Source organism: Leucoraja erinacea, chromosome 25 (genome assembly GCF_028641065.1).
Source record: "Leucoraja erinacea ecotype New England chromosome 25, Leri_hhj_1, whole genome shotgun sequence".
NCBI classification, from domain to species: Eukaryota; Metazoa; Chordata; class Chondrichthyes; order Rajiformes; family Rajidae; genus Leucoraja; species Leucoraja erinaceus.
Window position 1 is genome coordinate 32,942,456 of NC_073401.1, and position 16,416 is coordinate 32,958,871.

The 16,416-nt window shown below is 44.6% G+C and overlaps 1 protein-coding gene across 2 annotated transcripts in view; it reads left to right on the forward strand.

Annotated features, from left to right (window-relative positions):
- chfr (checkpoint with forkhead and ring finger domains, E3 ubiquitin protein ligase) overlaps positions 1-16,416 on the forward strand; it is a 31,988-nt gene that overhangs the window by 9,075 nt on the left and 6,497 nt on the right. The window contains exons 3-11 of one of the 2 annotated variants that reach the window (XM_055655521.1): positions 1,793-1,902; positions 2,710-2,769; positions 3,660-4,115; positions 5,442-5,598; positions 6,475-6,629; positions 8,968-9,130; positions 10,996-11,147; positions 13,487-13,606; positions 15,017-15,100. In XM_055655521.1, coding sequence (XP_055511496.1) covers positions 1,793-1,902; positions 2,710-2,769; positions 3,660-4,115; positions 5,442-5,598; positions 6,475-6,629; positions 8,968-9,130; positions 10,996-11,147; positions 13,487-13,606; positions 15,017-15,100 — 1,457 coding nt within the window. The remainder of the gene's footprint in view (positions 1-1,792; positions 1,903-2,709; positions 2,770-3,659; positions 4,116-5,441; positions 5,599-6,474; positions 6,630-8,967; positions 9,131-10,995; positions 11,148-13,486; positions 13,607-15,016; positions 15,101-16,416) is intronic. The other variant, XM_055655522.1, reaches the window with a different exon arrangement.

A 16,416-nucleotide genomic window follows, 5' to 3' on the forward strand; every position in this document is an offset into this window, starting at 1 on the left:
GTGGGGCCCGGGGCAGCGTGGGAGTTGAGAGAGTGTTTACCCGGGGCAGCGGGGAGAGAGAGTGTTATTTAATGTCCTTGTCAGCGGGGAGAGAGAGTGTGGGGATTAGGGGCAATATAATTGGGAGAGAGAGTGTGGGGCCCGGGGAGAGAGAGTGTGGGGCCCGGGGCAGCGGGGAGAGAGAGTAACAGGGGCCCGAATCTAAGCGGGGAGACAAGAGTGTGGGGCCCTGGGGCAGCGGGGAGAGAGAGTCCGAGGCACGGGGCAGCGGGGAGAGAGAGTGCGGGGCAGTGGGGAGAGGGAGTGTGGGGCCCGGGGCAGCGAGGAGAAGGAGTGTTTATTCGGGGCAATAAGCGGGGAGAGAGATTTAACAATCGACCCACACAAAAACTGTTGCCCCCCAACATTGATTACAGTGCGAGTCGGGTCGGGCAGCGAGGTTGAGAGTGTGCGGGCAGCGGGATCTTGCTTTGAGAAGGAGTGTGTGGGGTCCGGGGCAGCGGGGAGAGGGGCTGTGGGGAGGGAGTGTGGGGTCCGGGAGAGAGTGCCGGGGGGATAAGGCCTAGTGTGTGTGAAGTTGCAGGGAGGTTTACAATGTTTCTTATTTACAAGCCATTTCTTATTTAATGTCCCTCTGTCTAGTCTGAAAGCCCTGAAGGTAAACACAGGTGTTTAGAAGAAATATACATTGTGTGTGTTATATACATTTGGATAATTTTCAGTGTATGTGTGTTTATAAACCTTTTAGTCGTTAAGGGCCTCGAAGAATAACGTCAATTCCATGAACTCTCAGAATGTATGTCTAACCACTAGTTAATCAGCACAAAAAGCTGTACCTGCAGTTCCCCTGTCAATCACCCTGCGAGTCGAGTCGGTTCCGGTGTGATACAAAATCAACACAAACACTGTTTGTGAGTCATTTAAAAAGAAATGATTTAAAAATTTGGAGTGTTTTATTTTCAAAGACAATTACATTAATTGAAGAATCAAATTTTATTCTTGACAAGAAGTTTGAACTGACAGATTTAACAATCTGACCCACAAAAAACTGTTGCCCCGCAACATTGATTACAGTGCGTGGTTGGGTCAGGTAGGCAGGCTTAAAATGGGCGTGGAAAATTTGATCCCCTCCATAGCTACTACACGTCAGTACCAATGAGTAGTCTATCTTGCATCAACTATAGGATCTCCAAAGTAGTTCCTATGCACAAAAATCTTATCCTTTGCAGGAATGGAGATGCTTGGAGGCTATATACAAGTCGTTACCATGAAAAAATCAATGTAAACAAGCACAGATCCAGGTAAACACAGGAGTAAACACATAGTAACTCAATGGGTCAGGCAGCATCTCTGGAGAATGTATTTAAGTGACGTTTTGGGTTGGAACCCTTATTCCAGTCTGAAGAAGGGCCTCGACCCATAACGTCACCTCTCCATGTTCTCTCGAGATGTTGTCTTGACACACTGAGTTACTCCAGCACTTTCTTTTGTTAAGCTGTACCTGCAGTTCCTTGTTTCTACAGACACAGGTGTACTGCTGGTTGCTGTTGAGGATGCAAATCTATAATGTTTTGTATCGTACTTGAGTCCACAAACTCATTTTTGTCCACTCCAGTAAATTGCTTAAGTTCTTTAAAATTTGGAGTGTTTTATTTTCAGGTGTTACACCAGCAGCCTGAAGCATTAGACTATGATGTAACAAACTTCAAAGTATGTGTTTTGTGTGGCCACGGTGATTGTTTACGTCCGTGAAGGCAGGCTTACCTGTGATCTTGTTGTGTTCTGCTTGCAGTACCAATGGAACCGTCATCAACAAATCCAAAGTAGTGAAGAAACAGACCTATCCTTTGCAGAATGGAGATGCAATATACGTCGTCTACAGGAAAAATGAGCCAGATCAGAGTAAGGACATAGAAACATAGAAAGTAGGTGCAGGAATAGGGCATTCCAACCAGCACTGCCGTTCAATATGATCATGGCTGATCATCCAAAACGGTACCCCGTTCCTGCTTTTTTCTTGATTCCTTTAGCCCTAAGAACTAAATCTAACACTCTCTTAAAAACATCTAGTGAATTGGCCTCCCACTGCCTTCTGTGACAGAGAATTCCACAGATTCTGGGTGAAAACGTTTTTCCTCATCTCAGTCCTAAGGGACATTAATTGCAGGGAAGATGTACTGCACCTGATTGAAAATCGTTTATTGCTGGTTCCTAAACAAAATGGTTAGAAATGGATTAAGTTAGATTAGGGATCACTGCTCAGCAGTGGGAAGCTGGCTCCTGTCCTTGGTCACTTCTCAGCTTGTTTGGGATGTGCTAAATAAGAGACAGTGGGAGATCCGCATTAAATGTTTCAACATTTATTTTGTCTGATTTGTAATTGCCTCATGTAAGCACCACAGCAGATGTTATACCTTGTGGGGTGCAGTTCTTGCCAGCCAAGCATGTTACTTAGTTAAATATGGTTATGTTTCTCCGGAATATTATTGGCAGTTGCTTAGTATATGCTGTATAAATTGCACCAGATGAAAATCAAACACTCGGACTTGAGCTGACGAATTCTCCCCTCATTCTTCCCGACTTATTTGATAACTTTCCGCTGCAATCATGGTCAGTTAATGCCGCAAACGGAAAGAGGCCGAGTTACATTTTTGTGCGCCCTTTCTCCTGCTTGTGAGTGACAGTTAGCATTTTCTGGTTTTTTTTCAGATGTTGCTTATTTGTACAAAGCACTGAATTGTGAAGAAGAGAGCCAGGATGATCCTATGGGTAATTATTCCTACTTGCATTTGGACGGTTTGAATGTATGTGACCTGTGTCTGATTCTAGAAATAGTTGAAAATGGAAATGGTATAAGCTGAAACCAGTTTGTGATTGATTTATGATTTATGATTGAACCAGAATGCTGATGAGTTCTTGAATTACTAATGTTATTTGAGACACTATACACATTTAATTCAAAGAATTGGTTAAATAGGAATGTTTTTGAGTTATTTGGAATGGAGAGTTTGTTGAAAGTAAATATGGATAGGGATAAATTATATATTTAATAGTCGGTAAACAATTCAGATTTGTAGAAAGCATAAAGAGACAGTTGAACAGTTGTACAGGTCGGGGTGAGGACTGGACTTGTTTAGTTCTGACAGCCTGGGTGGGTTGGGATAAATGGCTATTTTCTGTGCTAAATGATTCCAGAATTTTCCTCTGCCTTCTTCATTTAGCTTCAGCAGAATTCTAAATATAGTCCACAATTAAAATTTCATATGGAATAAAATGTGTTGACGTTTCTGAAAATGTGTCATCACAGTGGCGCAGAGCGTAGAGCTGCTGCCTCACCGTGCCGGAGACCCTGGTTTAATCTTGACATTGGGTACTGTACTGCGTGTGGAGTTTGCACGTTCTTCATGTGCCCACGTGGGTTTTCTCTGGGAGCTCTGGTTTCCTCCCATGTTCCAAAGGCGACGAGTTTGTAGTTTAATTTTGGCCCTCTGTAAAATTGCCCCTAATGTGTAGGGAGTGGATGAGAACGTGGGATACCGTAGAACTTGCGTGAACGGGTAATTCATGGCCAGCATGGAATTAATGGGCTGAAGGGCCTGTTTCCATGCTGTGTCTTTCAATTCGATTCAATTCACTTATGGTTGGTTTGTCGTGGACAGGATCATCTTGCACTCTGGGTGAGCAGATTATCAATGAAACCTCAAGCTTGGACAGCAGCTCCAACCAAACCACAGACGCCAGCCCACTTTGTTCAAAGCAAGTTGAGCCCCCTTCCCGAGAGGATCCACAGCCATGCACGTCAAATTACAATCCCTTCTGTACCTCTGCGATGGATTCTGACTCGATTCAACCTGCTGCTTCTGCTCTGCGGCCATGCACTTCCTCAGCAGGACCCGTCTCCATCGCCGCTGGGCCTTCTGCATTCGCCCACGGAACTAGCTGCTCGGCAACATTTTGGACTTCGTGTCCACGGCCTCCCAGTCCTCCTACAGCACCCTCACGGACTTGGGCGAACACAGAACGCACACCAGGACCCGAAGCCCAGGAGACATCGGTTTCTGGTGTTCTGGTCAAAGAGGAGGATCTAGAACCAGCCAAAAAAAAGCAGAAAAGGGGCAAGTCTTTGTTCCATTCACATAACATCATTTTTATTTCTGGAGTTGTCAGTTTTCATCAATATTGCATCCACATATCTAGCCCACACTTCCAAACAAAACAGTCCAATCCATCTGACTCCTATTCTTATGTGTCTTCTGGTCTTTATTGATGTCCATGAAGCCTGCAGTTGGGATGGAGATATAAGATATTGTTTTAATGTTCAATTTCTTTGCAATCTCCTATATTAACGTGAAGGTCACATACTGACTATGATAGCCACTGACACTCTACATGTGGATATTGATTAAAATACCATGTGCTGGAGGAATTCAGAGGGTCTCTGGAGGAAATAAAAACATAGAAAATAGGTGCAGGAGCAGACCATTCAGCCCTTTGAGCCAGCACCGCCATTCAATATGATCATGGCTGATCATCCAAAATCAGTACCCCGTTCCTGCTTTCTCCCCATATCCTTTGATACCATTAGCCCTAAGCAATATGTCTAATTCTCTCTTGAAACACCCAGTGAATTGGCCTCCACTGCCTTCTGTGGAAGAGAATTCCACAGATTGACAACTCCCCGGTGAAAAAGGTTTTCCTCATCTCGGTTCTTAATTTTAAAATTCTTAATCCCCTTATTCTTAATGGATAGGGTGACGTTTAGGGTTAGGACCCTGATGGGGTAGTTGGGAAGAAAGCCAGCAAAGAGTGGTCGGTGTGGGGCAAAATCTAGAAGGTAGGTACAGGTGAGGAAGGAATAAGTTACCTCACTTCATTTCCCTCCATAGATAGATGCTGCCTGACCCACTGAGTTTCTCCAGCACTTTGTTTTACAATGGAGGCTCCAGCATCTGCAGCCTCTTGTGTCCCTGTGGATCTTGACTGGTGTTTGAATTGCAAAGGTTTCAAGGTTATGGGGAGAGGATGGGAAAAGGCTCCATAAAAGTATTGTAATCGAGTTTCACTGTACCTTAAATGGTACATGTGACAATAAACTGACCTTGAAACCTTGAAATCCAATGTGTGGATTTGGTTCTGAATAAAGATATTGGGTACAGTTTTTTTGATCGCTTCTGCTAAAGGCTTGAACATAAAGCACCATAGTACCTTGCTGCACAGAGGCCCCATGCGGCCCACAGAGCTTCTACTAGCCCTTTCATTTTTAGATGTTACTACACTGTGCAACTCAAAGCTGTTCACTGTATGTCAGTATTCATGACGATAAGAAGCCCAAACCAGTATACACTCCAGCACACTGTTATTGAAACTTTGCATTCTGTTTTTCTTTCACCAAATTCGGTAGATTTTAACATTCGATACTGTTTATTTCAAAAATGCTTCAGAGAATGATGGAACTTCAGAAGCATTGCAACGCACTGAAGATCAGAGCTCAAATGTCAGGCATGAGGATCAAGGGACGTTGGAAGGGAAGCAGCCTGATAAAATGGAGGAAACGCTCACCTGTATCATCTGTCAGGATTTGTTGCATGATTGTGTCAGGTATGACTGGTGTCCACGGGATGGGCAATAGTTTTTATCATTTGGCGAGTTCTCCAATGCTTCAAAACAGCAATGTAATGTCCTTTCATTGTCTATCTCCAGTGACAACTTGAGTGATGGGACTGGGTCCAATTTTAGCCTCCAGCTGAACTAGAATTTCAGATTGGGGCTTAAATAAAGGGCAGCAAAAGGCATTGTATCGCTCATCCTTTTAAAATGCAAACATTATGCAACTTTACGGACAAAGTAACTATTCAATAGACAATAGCTGCAGGAGTAGACCATTTGGCCCTTCGAGCCAGCACTGCCATTCAATGTGATCATGGCTGATCATCCCCAATCAGTACCCAGTTCCTGCCTTCTCCCCATATCCCCTGACTCCGCTATTTTTAAGAGCCCTATCTAGCTCTCCCTTGAAAGCATCCAGAGAACCTGCCTCCACCGCCCTCCGAGGCAGAGAATTCCACAGACACGCCACTCTCTGAGAGAAAAAGTGTTTCCTCGTCTCCGTTCTAAATGGCTTACTCATTATTCTTAAACTGTGGCCCCTGGTTCTGGACTCCCCCAACATCGGGAACATTCCCTGGGACAGTTAATGCAGCTAACCCATAAATCTAATTTCTTGTATATATGTCCATCAGGAAGTACTTCAGTTCAAATGTTGTACTTGTGAGAAATAAGTGATCAGATAAATGCTAGAACATTATGTGCAGGTGGATAAGAGATGGTTTTGGCATCATGTTTGGCATAGACATTGTGGGCCGAAGGGCCTGTTCTTGTGCTGTACTGTTCAATGTTCTATCAGTCAAGATGTGAATACTTCTAGGCATCAATTTAAACTGGCTGGATGTGACTTTGTCTCTTGTTATCTTTCAGCCTTCAGCCATGTATGCACTCTTTCTGCGCGGCCTGTTATTCAGGGTGGATGGAGCGATCTTCACTCTGCCCGACTTGTCGTTGTCCTGTTGAACGCATTAGCAAGAATCACATGGTGAATAATTTAGTGGAAGCTTATCTCCTGCAGCACCCAGGCAAGCCATTACATCGCTTTTATTTGGGCAGAAAAGATTGTGCACCAATGTTTGTGATTCCAAGTGCTTAATGTGATTTTTATTTTGTGTGGGGCTTGGTAAGGAGGAACCTTGTGTATGTATTACAACCTTAATTATTTACTCTAGTAAGTAGCTAATGCAAACAATGAAATTATACCTTGCCTGTGGCTATTTGCCTTTGAAATTGGCAACCAATTGGTGAATTTTCCCCATAGGCATAAAGAAACCTTTGGGGAAAGAAGGAATGGGTGACTTGGTCGGCACCTTTCTTACATAGAAACATAGACAATAGGTGCAGGAGTAGGCCATTCGGCCCTTCGAGCCAGCAACGCTATTCAATATGATCAGGGCTGATCATCCAAAATCTTACCCCGTTCCGGCTTTTTCCCCATATCCCTTGATTCCTTTAGCCCGAAGAACTAACTCTTATTCTCTCTTGAAAACATCCAGTGAATTGGCCTCCACTGCCTTCCGTGGCAGAAAATTCCACAGATTCACAACTCTCTGGGTGAAAAAGGTTTTCCTCATCTCAGTCCTAAATAGCCTACCTCTTATTCTTAATCTGTGACCCCTGGTTCTGGACTCCCCCAACATCGGGAACTTTTTTCCTGCATTTACCCTGTCCAATCCTCTAAGAATTTTCAGATTGGACCAAAATCGTCACCTATCCACCTCCTCCAGAGATGCTGCCTGACCCGCTGAGTAATAACTCCAGCTCTTTGCGTCTTTTTTGATCTGTGAAGTTTATTTGCAAAGATCTTGTGCTTCTAATATTAGTAATAAGAGTGGCTGATGTGATATGTCTGTCCTTTTCGAAAGAATAAAGGAAATATATTATAGCCATGAAGATTTAGTGGGAAGGGCTGAATTGGAAGTGGCGTACACCTTAACAGATTTGAATATTTTCCCTGGGGAAAGCAGAAACAGGTTTATATTTTCATGTGCACTGATTTTTTTAAATTCTAAATTTACAATGATATAATTTTGGTGCACCTTGCATAAAACATTTTTCTAAATTTCTAACTTAAATTATCAACTGAAAGTGTGATAGATCCAATTATTCTGATTGGGATTAGCAAACCTGCTATTTTAGTCGATTTTCTTGCTTGAATTGCCTTAAAATATAATCCTTGCTTTTCCTCTCTGTTCGGCCATCTCCACCCTAGTTCTCTGACTAGTTTCACTGTCCTCCTGATTAATTTTACTGTTTGTATGCCTTGTTGCCACCTTCCCCTCGACCAACAATGAACCATTTCCTTTGGTCATCGTCTTCTTTGATCTGCTCTTTTCACACCTTTCATTCTCTTTGCACCCTTCCATATCTCTAGTTTCCTTCTCTCCTGGAAGCACTTAAAATAATTTAAGACTACTAGATGGTTTTTTAATGCAAAGGCCGGATAAGAGGGCTACGCGGGAACCCTCGGCTTGAAGACTAAAATAGATGGTTTTTTAGCCTGCCAAGGGGATAAGGGTTTTTTACTGGGAGGTCTTGACCCGAAATGTCACCCATGCCTTCTCCCCAGAGATGCTGCCTGTCCTGCTGAGTTACTCCCAACGTTTTCTGTCTAGTCTTAAAATGTGGCTGTGTTGTCCTTTTCAGGGTGGGGGGGGGGGGGGGGGGAGGGGGGAGGAATTCATCCTTACTAACTGCATCACAGTATGGTATGGCAACTGCTCTGTCCCAACCGGAAAGCACTGCAGAGGGTGATGAAAACTGCCCAACGCATCACCGGTTCCTCACTCCCCTCCATTGAGTCTGTCCAGAGCGAGCGTTGTCTGTGAAGGGCGCTCAGCATCGTCAAGGACTGCTCTCACCCCAACCACAGACTGTTTACCCTCCTCCCATTCGGGAGGCGCTACAGGTCTCTCCGTTGCCGGACCAGCAGGTCCAGGAACAGCTTCTTCCCTGCGGCTGTTACACAACTTAACTCTGCACCTTGGTGACTGCCAGTCATCTCCCCCCCCCCCCCCCCCCCGGACACTCCTTCCTCCAGTGACTGATCCCCACCCCCCCCCCCCCCCCCCCCCCCCCCCCCCCCCCCCCCCCCCCCCCCCCCCCCCCCCCCCCCCCCGCTACTGTATATACATATATATATATATATTACTGTTCCATTATTCTGTGTTCCCACTTCTGGGTGAGATGCTAACTGCATTTCGTTGTCTCTGTACTTGTACACTGCACAATGACAATAAAGTTTGAATCTGAATCTGAGGAATTCATCAAAAAGAAGTGGCGTTGCGTCCCTGCATTTGCATCAACAAACCAAATGGTAAAGATCTTGCACGCGGTATTTATTTATTTACTTGTTCATTTCAGAGAAGTGTCGGAGTGGAGAAGAACTCCAAAGCATGGATGCCAGGAATAAAATAACACACGACATGTTGCAGCCAAAGATTAAACGGTCATTCTCCGATGAAGAGGTCAGTTCTGAGGACTTCCTGGAACTGTCGGATGTGGACAGTGAGTCTTCCGATATCAGGTGGGTTTTCGAAAGTTCTGCCTTGTTTGTTGAAGGACTTGCACACAATTGGTAGAACCAGTGTTATATTTCCAAGTGAGTGAGAAAGAACTGCAGATGCTGGATAAAATCGAAGGTACACACAAAACGATGTATATGGATTATATCCAGGCAGAGAAGAGTCTGAAGAAGGGTCCCGACCCAAAACGTCACCCATCCTTTTTCTCTAAAGATGCTGCCTCACCCGCTGAGTTACTCCAGCATTTTGTGTCGACCTTCTATTTCCAAGTCACTTGTGTTACTCGGAGGGGTGCCTGTAACTGCCGCTGCTCCCATGGTTCGGTTGCCCTCGCTGGCTTTAGCTGCTGCTGTGAGAACGTGTTCGGTGAGTTAACTGCAATGCATGCTGTGGGCATCCCACAGTGAAACCACGGTGGTGGATTAACTGCTCTGGTTTGTGATGGAGTACCGCTCGAGTGGCCACTCAGTCCTTCGTGTTGTTGTGCACTCATCCAAGCACGTTTAGTTTTGGGTTTAGAGATAAACAGCGTGGAAATAGGCCCTTTGGCCCACCGAGTCTGCACCGACCAGCGATCACTTCGTACACTAACACTATCCCACACACACCAGGGACATTTTACAATTTTACCAAGCCAATTATCCTACAAACCTGTACATCTTTGGAGTGAGGGAAGTATCCGGAGAAAACCCACGCAGAGATGGTACAAACTCGGGATCGAACTCGAGACTATGGCACTGTAAGGCAGCAACTCTACCACTGCACCATCGGGGCCGCCCAAGTGGAGAGTTGCCAGTCACACTCCTGACGTGCTTTGGTTATGGTGGGAAGGCTACAAGGTGGGGGGGGGGGGGGGGGGGGGGGGGGGGGGGGGGGGGGGGGGGGGGGGGGGGGGGGGGGGGCCGCTTCAGACCCTTAACTGTTGATTTTGGCGTATTTGACCTTGAATGGAAACCAAGGCCACAATCGTGGCATTTGAGAAGCTTTTGGATACGCACATGGAAATGCAGGGCACGGAGGGATATGGATCGTGTGTAGGCAAAGGAAATTTATAGAAACACAGTAAATAGATGCAGGAGTAGGCCATTTGGCCCTTCGAGCCAGCGCCGTCATTCAATATGATCATAGCTGATCATCTAAAATCACTACCCCGTTCCTGCCTTTTTCCCCATATCCCTTGATTCCTTTAGCCCTAAGAGCAAAATCTCTTTTGAAAATATCCAATGAATTGGCTTCTGCTGCCTTCTGTGGCAGAGAATTCCACAGATTTACAACTCTGGGTGAAAGGGTTTTTCCTCATTTAAGTCCTAAATGGACTACCTCTTATTTGTAAACCGTGACCCCTGGTTCTGGACTCCCCCAACATCGGGAACATTTTCCCTGCATCTAGCGTGTCCAATCTCTTACATTTTGTTTTTTCTCCTTCTAAATACCAGTGAATACAAGCCCAGTCGACCCATTCTTTCATCATATTTCTGTCCCGCAATTCCGGGAACTAACCTGGTGAACCTACACTGCACACGCTCAATAGCAAGAATAGTAAGATTTGTTTAATTTTGCATCAGGTTCGACACGGGTATTGTTGACCGAAGATTCTGTTTCAGTGCTGTACTGTTCAATGTTCTATGTAGTGTTGCCCAGGTTTGCTGTGTGCGGTTGTGAATCAATCCATCTTGAGGAATTACAAACAAAATTGAATATTGTGTAATGGTCAACAAACATCAATTCCTTTTCTTATCGAAGGATTGTTATATAATGTGCCTTTTTATTTGTACCACACTGCATTATACATATTTCAGTGTAGGATTAAAATGGTTTGGGGCAAATTCCCTTCCTGTCTCACTTTGGATTCTGTATCCATTTGCAGTCAGCCGTATATTGTATGCCGCCAGTGTCCTGGATACAGGGCTGAGAACAATCAGACTACTTTCTTGCAAGGTCAACACAGTGGAACCTGCGAACTGCCAGCTTTCAGACCAACTGGTGATGCCCCCTCAACGTCTACCAGCTCTCCTGTCAGTAAGTCACCAGGAACCAGAATTACCATGTTGCTATCCTAATTTTATTAATTAACTTAAAATTGAGATCTTGCTTAATTTAACAATCAATGTTTTCTTAAACACTGAGGTTTGGGTAGGCAGCATTTTTCTTTGCACTCGTGTATCTTCAATGGATTCACTTTGATCAATGGGATTGAAGATTGTACTCCAATGTACGATAGAACTTCATTTATCCCAGAAGGGAAATTGATCTGCCAACAGTCATGAAAACACAAAAGGAGGAGTTGTACAGTTTGATACAATACAATACAATACCGTTTATTGTCATTTGAACCTAAGTTCAAACGCAATTTTGTTTCTGCAGTCATACGAACAAGGAACAAAAAACAAGACACACAATTAACACAATTTACACAGACATCCATCACAGTGAATCTCCAAACTCCTCCTCACTGTGATGGAAGGCAAAGTCTTGCCTCTCCCCTGTTCTTTATTCTTTTCCCGATGTTGAAGCCCCCGGCGGGCGATGGTAAGTCCCATGGCCGTTAAAGCCGCGCCGGGCGATGTAAGGCCCCTTTAACAGTGTTAATGTGATTGTTAGCGCATCTGCCGCTGTTTGTGGTAAATGATTAATTGCTACTGTATCTCCAGCCCAATACTAATGAAGTCTCAGTAGAAACTATCAAAATCAAGATGAGGAGATATCAGACATGAATGTTGACAACGTGAATGAGCCCATCCACCCTGTTTACAGTCTGAGCTGAATGACTTCATCCTGTTTTGCAGCATCCTTTTAAGAGCGAAATGCTATCTCTATACACCCTTGCCATTTGTGATAAAGCAGCCATTCTGATATCCCTTTGATGAACTTACTATTCAACATTATAACATTTAGTATTCACTTGCCTTTATATTCATCATCAGCATATCACTGCTTCTGTGAAAGCAACCTCTCACTGGTAATTGTTTCAACTCCATTAATAATGTTACGTACTATTATAGTTGTGAACATGATGGACATTAAGGGCTGCGTACTGGAATGATGATCTGATTTATAACCCACTTAATATATAATTAACCAATAATGCTATTTCATTTTTGTTCTATTTGAATGAACTATGTGAACTATCCAAGCAGCTAATTAGTTTTTTTGTTATTTGGTTAGGAATAATCTGTTGTACTGAAATGGGAGATCAGTTTAATATCGAAAATACCAAACCCCAGATTCAGATTCAGATTCAATTTAATTGTCATTGTCAGTGTACAGTACAGAGACAACGAAATGCATTGTCCACTTCAGCAAGATCCCACATGGTAGGTTAGTCCGGAAGGTTAGATTGTATGGGATCCAATGTGAGCTGGCCAACTGGATTCAAAACTGATGTAAAGGATCAGTGGTGGTAGTGGAGGGTTATTTTATTTACATTGGTATACCGCAGGGATCTGTGCTGGGACAACTGTTCATCATCTAAATCATTGTGAGAGGTGACCATGTAGTTAATGTGGTTTGTAAATTTGTAAATGACATCAAAATTGTTGGTATACTGGACAGTGAGGAAGGCTATCTAAATCTACAAAAGGACCTGGACCAACTGGGAAAGTGGGCCAAGGATTGGCAAATGGAATTTATCTGTGCAAATGTGAGGTGATCCATTTTGGTAAGCTGATTCAGGGCAGGACTCGCACAGTGAATGATAAGACCCTGCAGAGTCATAGAGCTGAGATATCCAGGTCCATAGTTCCCTGAAAGTGTCGCCACAGGTGGGTGGTGAAGAGGGCATTCTGCACACTTGCTTTCATCGGTAAACGCATTGAGTACAGGAGTTGAGATGTCATACTACAGCTGTACAAGATATTGGTGAGACCACATTTGGAATAATGTGTACAGCTCTGGTCACTCTGCTATCAGAAAGATGACGTTCAGCTGGAAAGGTTGCAGAAAAGAAGCTGCCAGAGTAGGTACAATGGTGCTTTTAAAGTGCTTTGAGTCTAAAGAAGGGTTTTGGCCCAAAACGTTGCCTATTTCCCTCGCTCCATAGATGCTGCTGCACCCGCTGAGTTTCTCCAGCACCTTTGTCTACCAGTGCTTTTAAAAAGATATTTAGACATGTACATGGAAAAGGAAGGTTTAGAGAAATGTGGGCCAAGCTCAGGCAAATAGGGCTGACAGTTTATAAAACTTGGCCATTATGGACGAGTTGGGCCGAAGGGTATTTTATGTGATGTATGACTTTGAGTTTGTATGTTGAATATTTAACAGACAAAACAATAATTCGTGCTTAGAAATTGCGTTTTCTGGTCTTGGTTTATGTCCAAACATTCTAACCATCTCCATTGTTTCTGGTTGTTTTTGAGCAGCTGTCCAAGAGTACACCTGCCCTGGTCGGGGCCCTCATATCATTTGCACTTGCTGTTTCCAACCGATGCCTGACCGGAGGGCAGAACGTGAACCGAATGCAACCATTACACCTCAACAATGTACGTGGCCAATGAAGTTGTTAGTCATACAGCACAATAACAGACTCATTGACCCATTGAGTCTGCACTGACTTTAAAGTACCCATCTATTGGTACCCCCAAATGTACCTACACCAGGGTTAATTAACAGTAGTCCAATTAACCTACCGACTCGCACATCTTTGGGAGATCGGGGCGGTATGGTGGCGCTGCGGTAGAGTTGCTGTTTTACAGCACTAGAGACCCAGGATCAATCCTGACTGTGGGTATTGTCTGAATGGAGTCTGTGTGTTCTCCATGTGACCACGTGGGTTTTCTCCGGGGGTTCCAAAGATCATCCAAAGATGTGCAGGTTTGTAGAGGTCAACTGTAAACTGTCCGTAATGTGTAGGATAGTGGTAGTGTTCAGGGTGATTGCTTGTTGGCACTGACTCGATGGCCTCCCTGTATCTCAAAAGTCTAAGGAACATCCAGGGAAATGGGTGCAGTGAGAATCTATAAAAGGACCTGAGGGGTAACTTCCACACAACAGATGGGGTAATGGAATTAGCTGCCAGCTAAATTAATTGTATTTAATTTAGAGACTTCTTTGAAACCAGAGCACCCAGAGGAAACCTATGTGGTCACAGGGGAGAATGTGCAAACTCCACACAGACAGCACCCGGGGTCAGGATCAAACACAGGTCTCTAGTGCTGTGAGGAAGCTGCTCCACCAGGAATAGAGGCGGCTACAATTACGACATTTAAAGGATACTTAGACAGATACATGGATAGAAAAGTTTGGAGGGATATGGGCCAAGTGAATGCACGTGGGACTAGCTACGTTAGGCAAATCAGTCTGTGTGGATGTGGAAGATTCTATGACTATGGACATGATGCAATCATGTCAATCCTTCTCTTCAAAATCAAAAATGCGAATCTACAGTAAACCCTGGCAATAACGGGCCTCTCTGTAGTGGGTTTTGGATATAGTGGGCGGAGGCTCCCCTTGCATCGATCCCCACTTCCGCTAGTTACCCAGCGAGCTGGAGCTGCGCGGCGGGAGGGGAGAGAATGAGCAGCATGAAGGCGGGAGTATCGCACCCACTCTGTGGCTCCCTGGCCTGTGAATTCCCCCTGGTTTAACCCCCTGCCCCCACCCTGCCCATGCAGTGATTCTTCCCTCCCGGCCTTTCACTTTATCCCCTTCACTCGGACAAGGTGGACGATGAGCAATAACGGACATTTCTTATTTCCCACCCATGGTCTGTCATTGCAAGGGTTTACTGCATGCTAAAAGATAATGTTGGGTAATATTTTTGCTTGAAGACATTGGCTCCACATGGCCTCATCTTTTGCTAAGCCAGTGCTCTCTTTAGTCCTTTTACATTATGACCAAGTCGTCCAGTTGACGGATAGAAACAAAGTCGTTTTCACTTTCCTCTCTTGCAGGCACAATTTGTTTGCGGCCTTTCTGCCACATGTACTGGGGTTGTTCGCGAGTCGGATGCTCGGGATGCCTGGCAAGATTTTGTGGTAGAAAAAACATTTTCTGTTGAACATTTTTCTGCTTAAAGCTTCCTGCGATTAAAATCAAATCGGCTAAATCTTCCGTTCGTAATTTCACACGGCCACTAATTAGTAAGTTCTAGTTGGCAAATGAATCCATACATGCATGCAGCAAGAACGAGACAACATTTCAGGTACAGACTCAGCATCAGGACACATGTGCCGTGCTGACTGTACTGATACTGAACCCTCCCTCAGTACTGACCCACGATATCCAATAATAGTGTAATCAACAGGACACCACCAGAATTTAAATACTCTGGCTCCGTCAGCAGGTCCTAGACGGGATCCAGCAGAGCCAAAGCCTTTCCACCATCAGTGGGACAAATCGGGTGTACGATGAAATACTCTCCACTTTTACTGGATGAATGCAACTCTAACGACCCCAGTAGCTTTGCCCCAACCAGGTCAAAGCAGCCCACCTGATTGGTACCCCATCCACTACCATAAATGTTCATTTTCTTCATGCCTGACACAGTGTGTGCCATCTACAAAATGCACCACCTATGCACACAGTAGGTGCAGGAGCAGGCCATTTGGCCCTTCAAGCCAGCACCGTCATTCAATGTGATCATGGCTGATCATCCATAATCAGTACCCCGTTCCTGCTTTCTCCCTGACTCCGCTATCTTTAAGAGCCCTATCTAGTTCTCTCTTGAAAGTATCCAGAGAACCGGCCTCCACCACCCTCTGAGGCAGAGAATTCCACAGACTCACAACTCTGTGTGGAAAAAGTGTTTCCTCGTCTCCGACACCTGGCAGTGTCTCCCTAACCTGTGACCTCTACCACCATAAAAGACAATAGACTCATGGAACCTTCGCCACCTGTAGGCTAGAGAAGACTCTGACTGTTGGAGTAGCTCAGTGGGTCAGGCAGCATCTCTGGTGAACATGGATATCCTTTGTCAGGGTGACTGTAGGCTCCTGTCCCAGTTGTCCGAACTTAAGACTATTTTGCTTTCCTTCATTGTTACTGAGTCTAATCCTTAACCAATGCTACTGTGGGAATATCTTCACGAGGAGGACTGCAGTGGTTTAAAAAGTTGGGTCACCACCTTCTCAAGGGCAGTGAAGGATGAGCAGTACACGTGATCCCCAGGTCTTGAACAATAATATAAAACAATGTTTTGATTCTTGTACACCTTTCTGTTGTCGAAATCTGGAATTCTACATTGTCATGTGCACCTTCTCATTGTAACTGTTAAAAAAACAGTGTTTTCCACCTCAGAAATTTCAGTTCATCCTTGTGCCACAGTTTAAGAATAAGGGGTAGGCCATTTAGG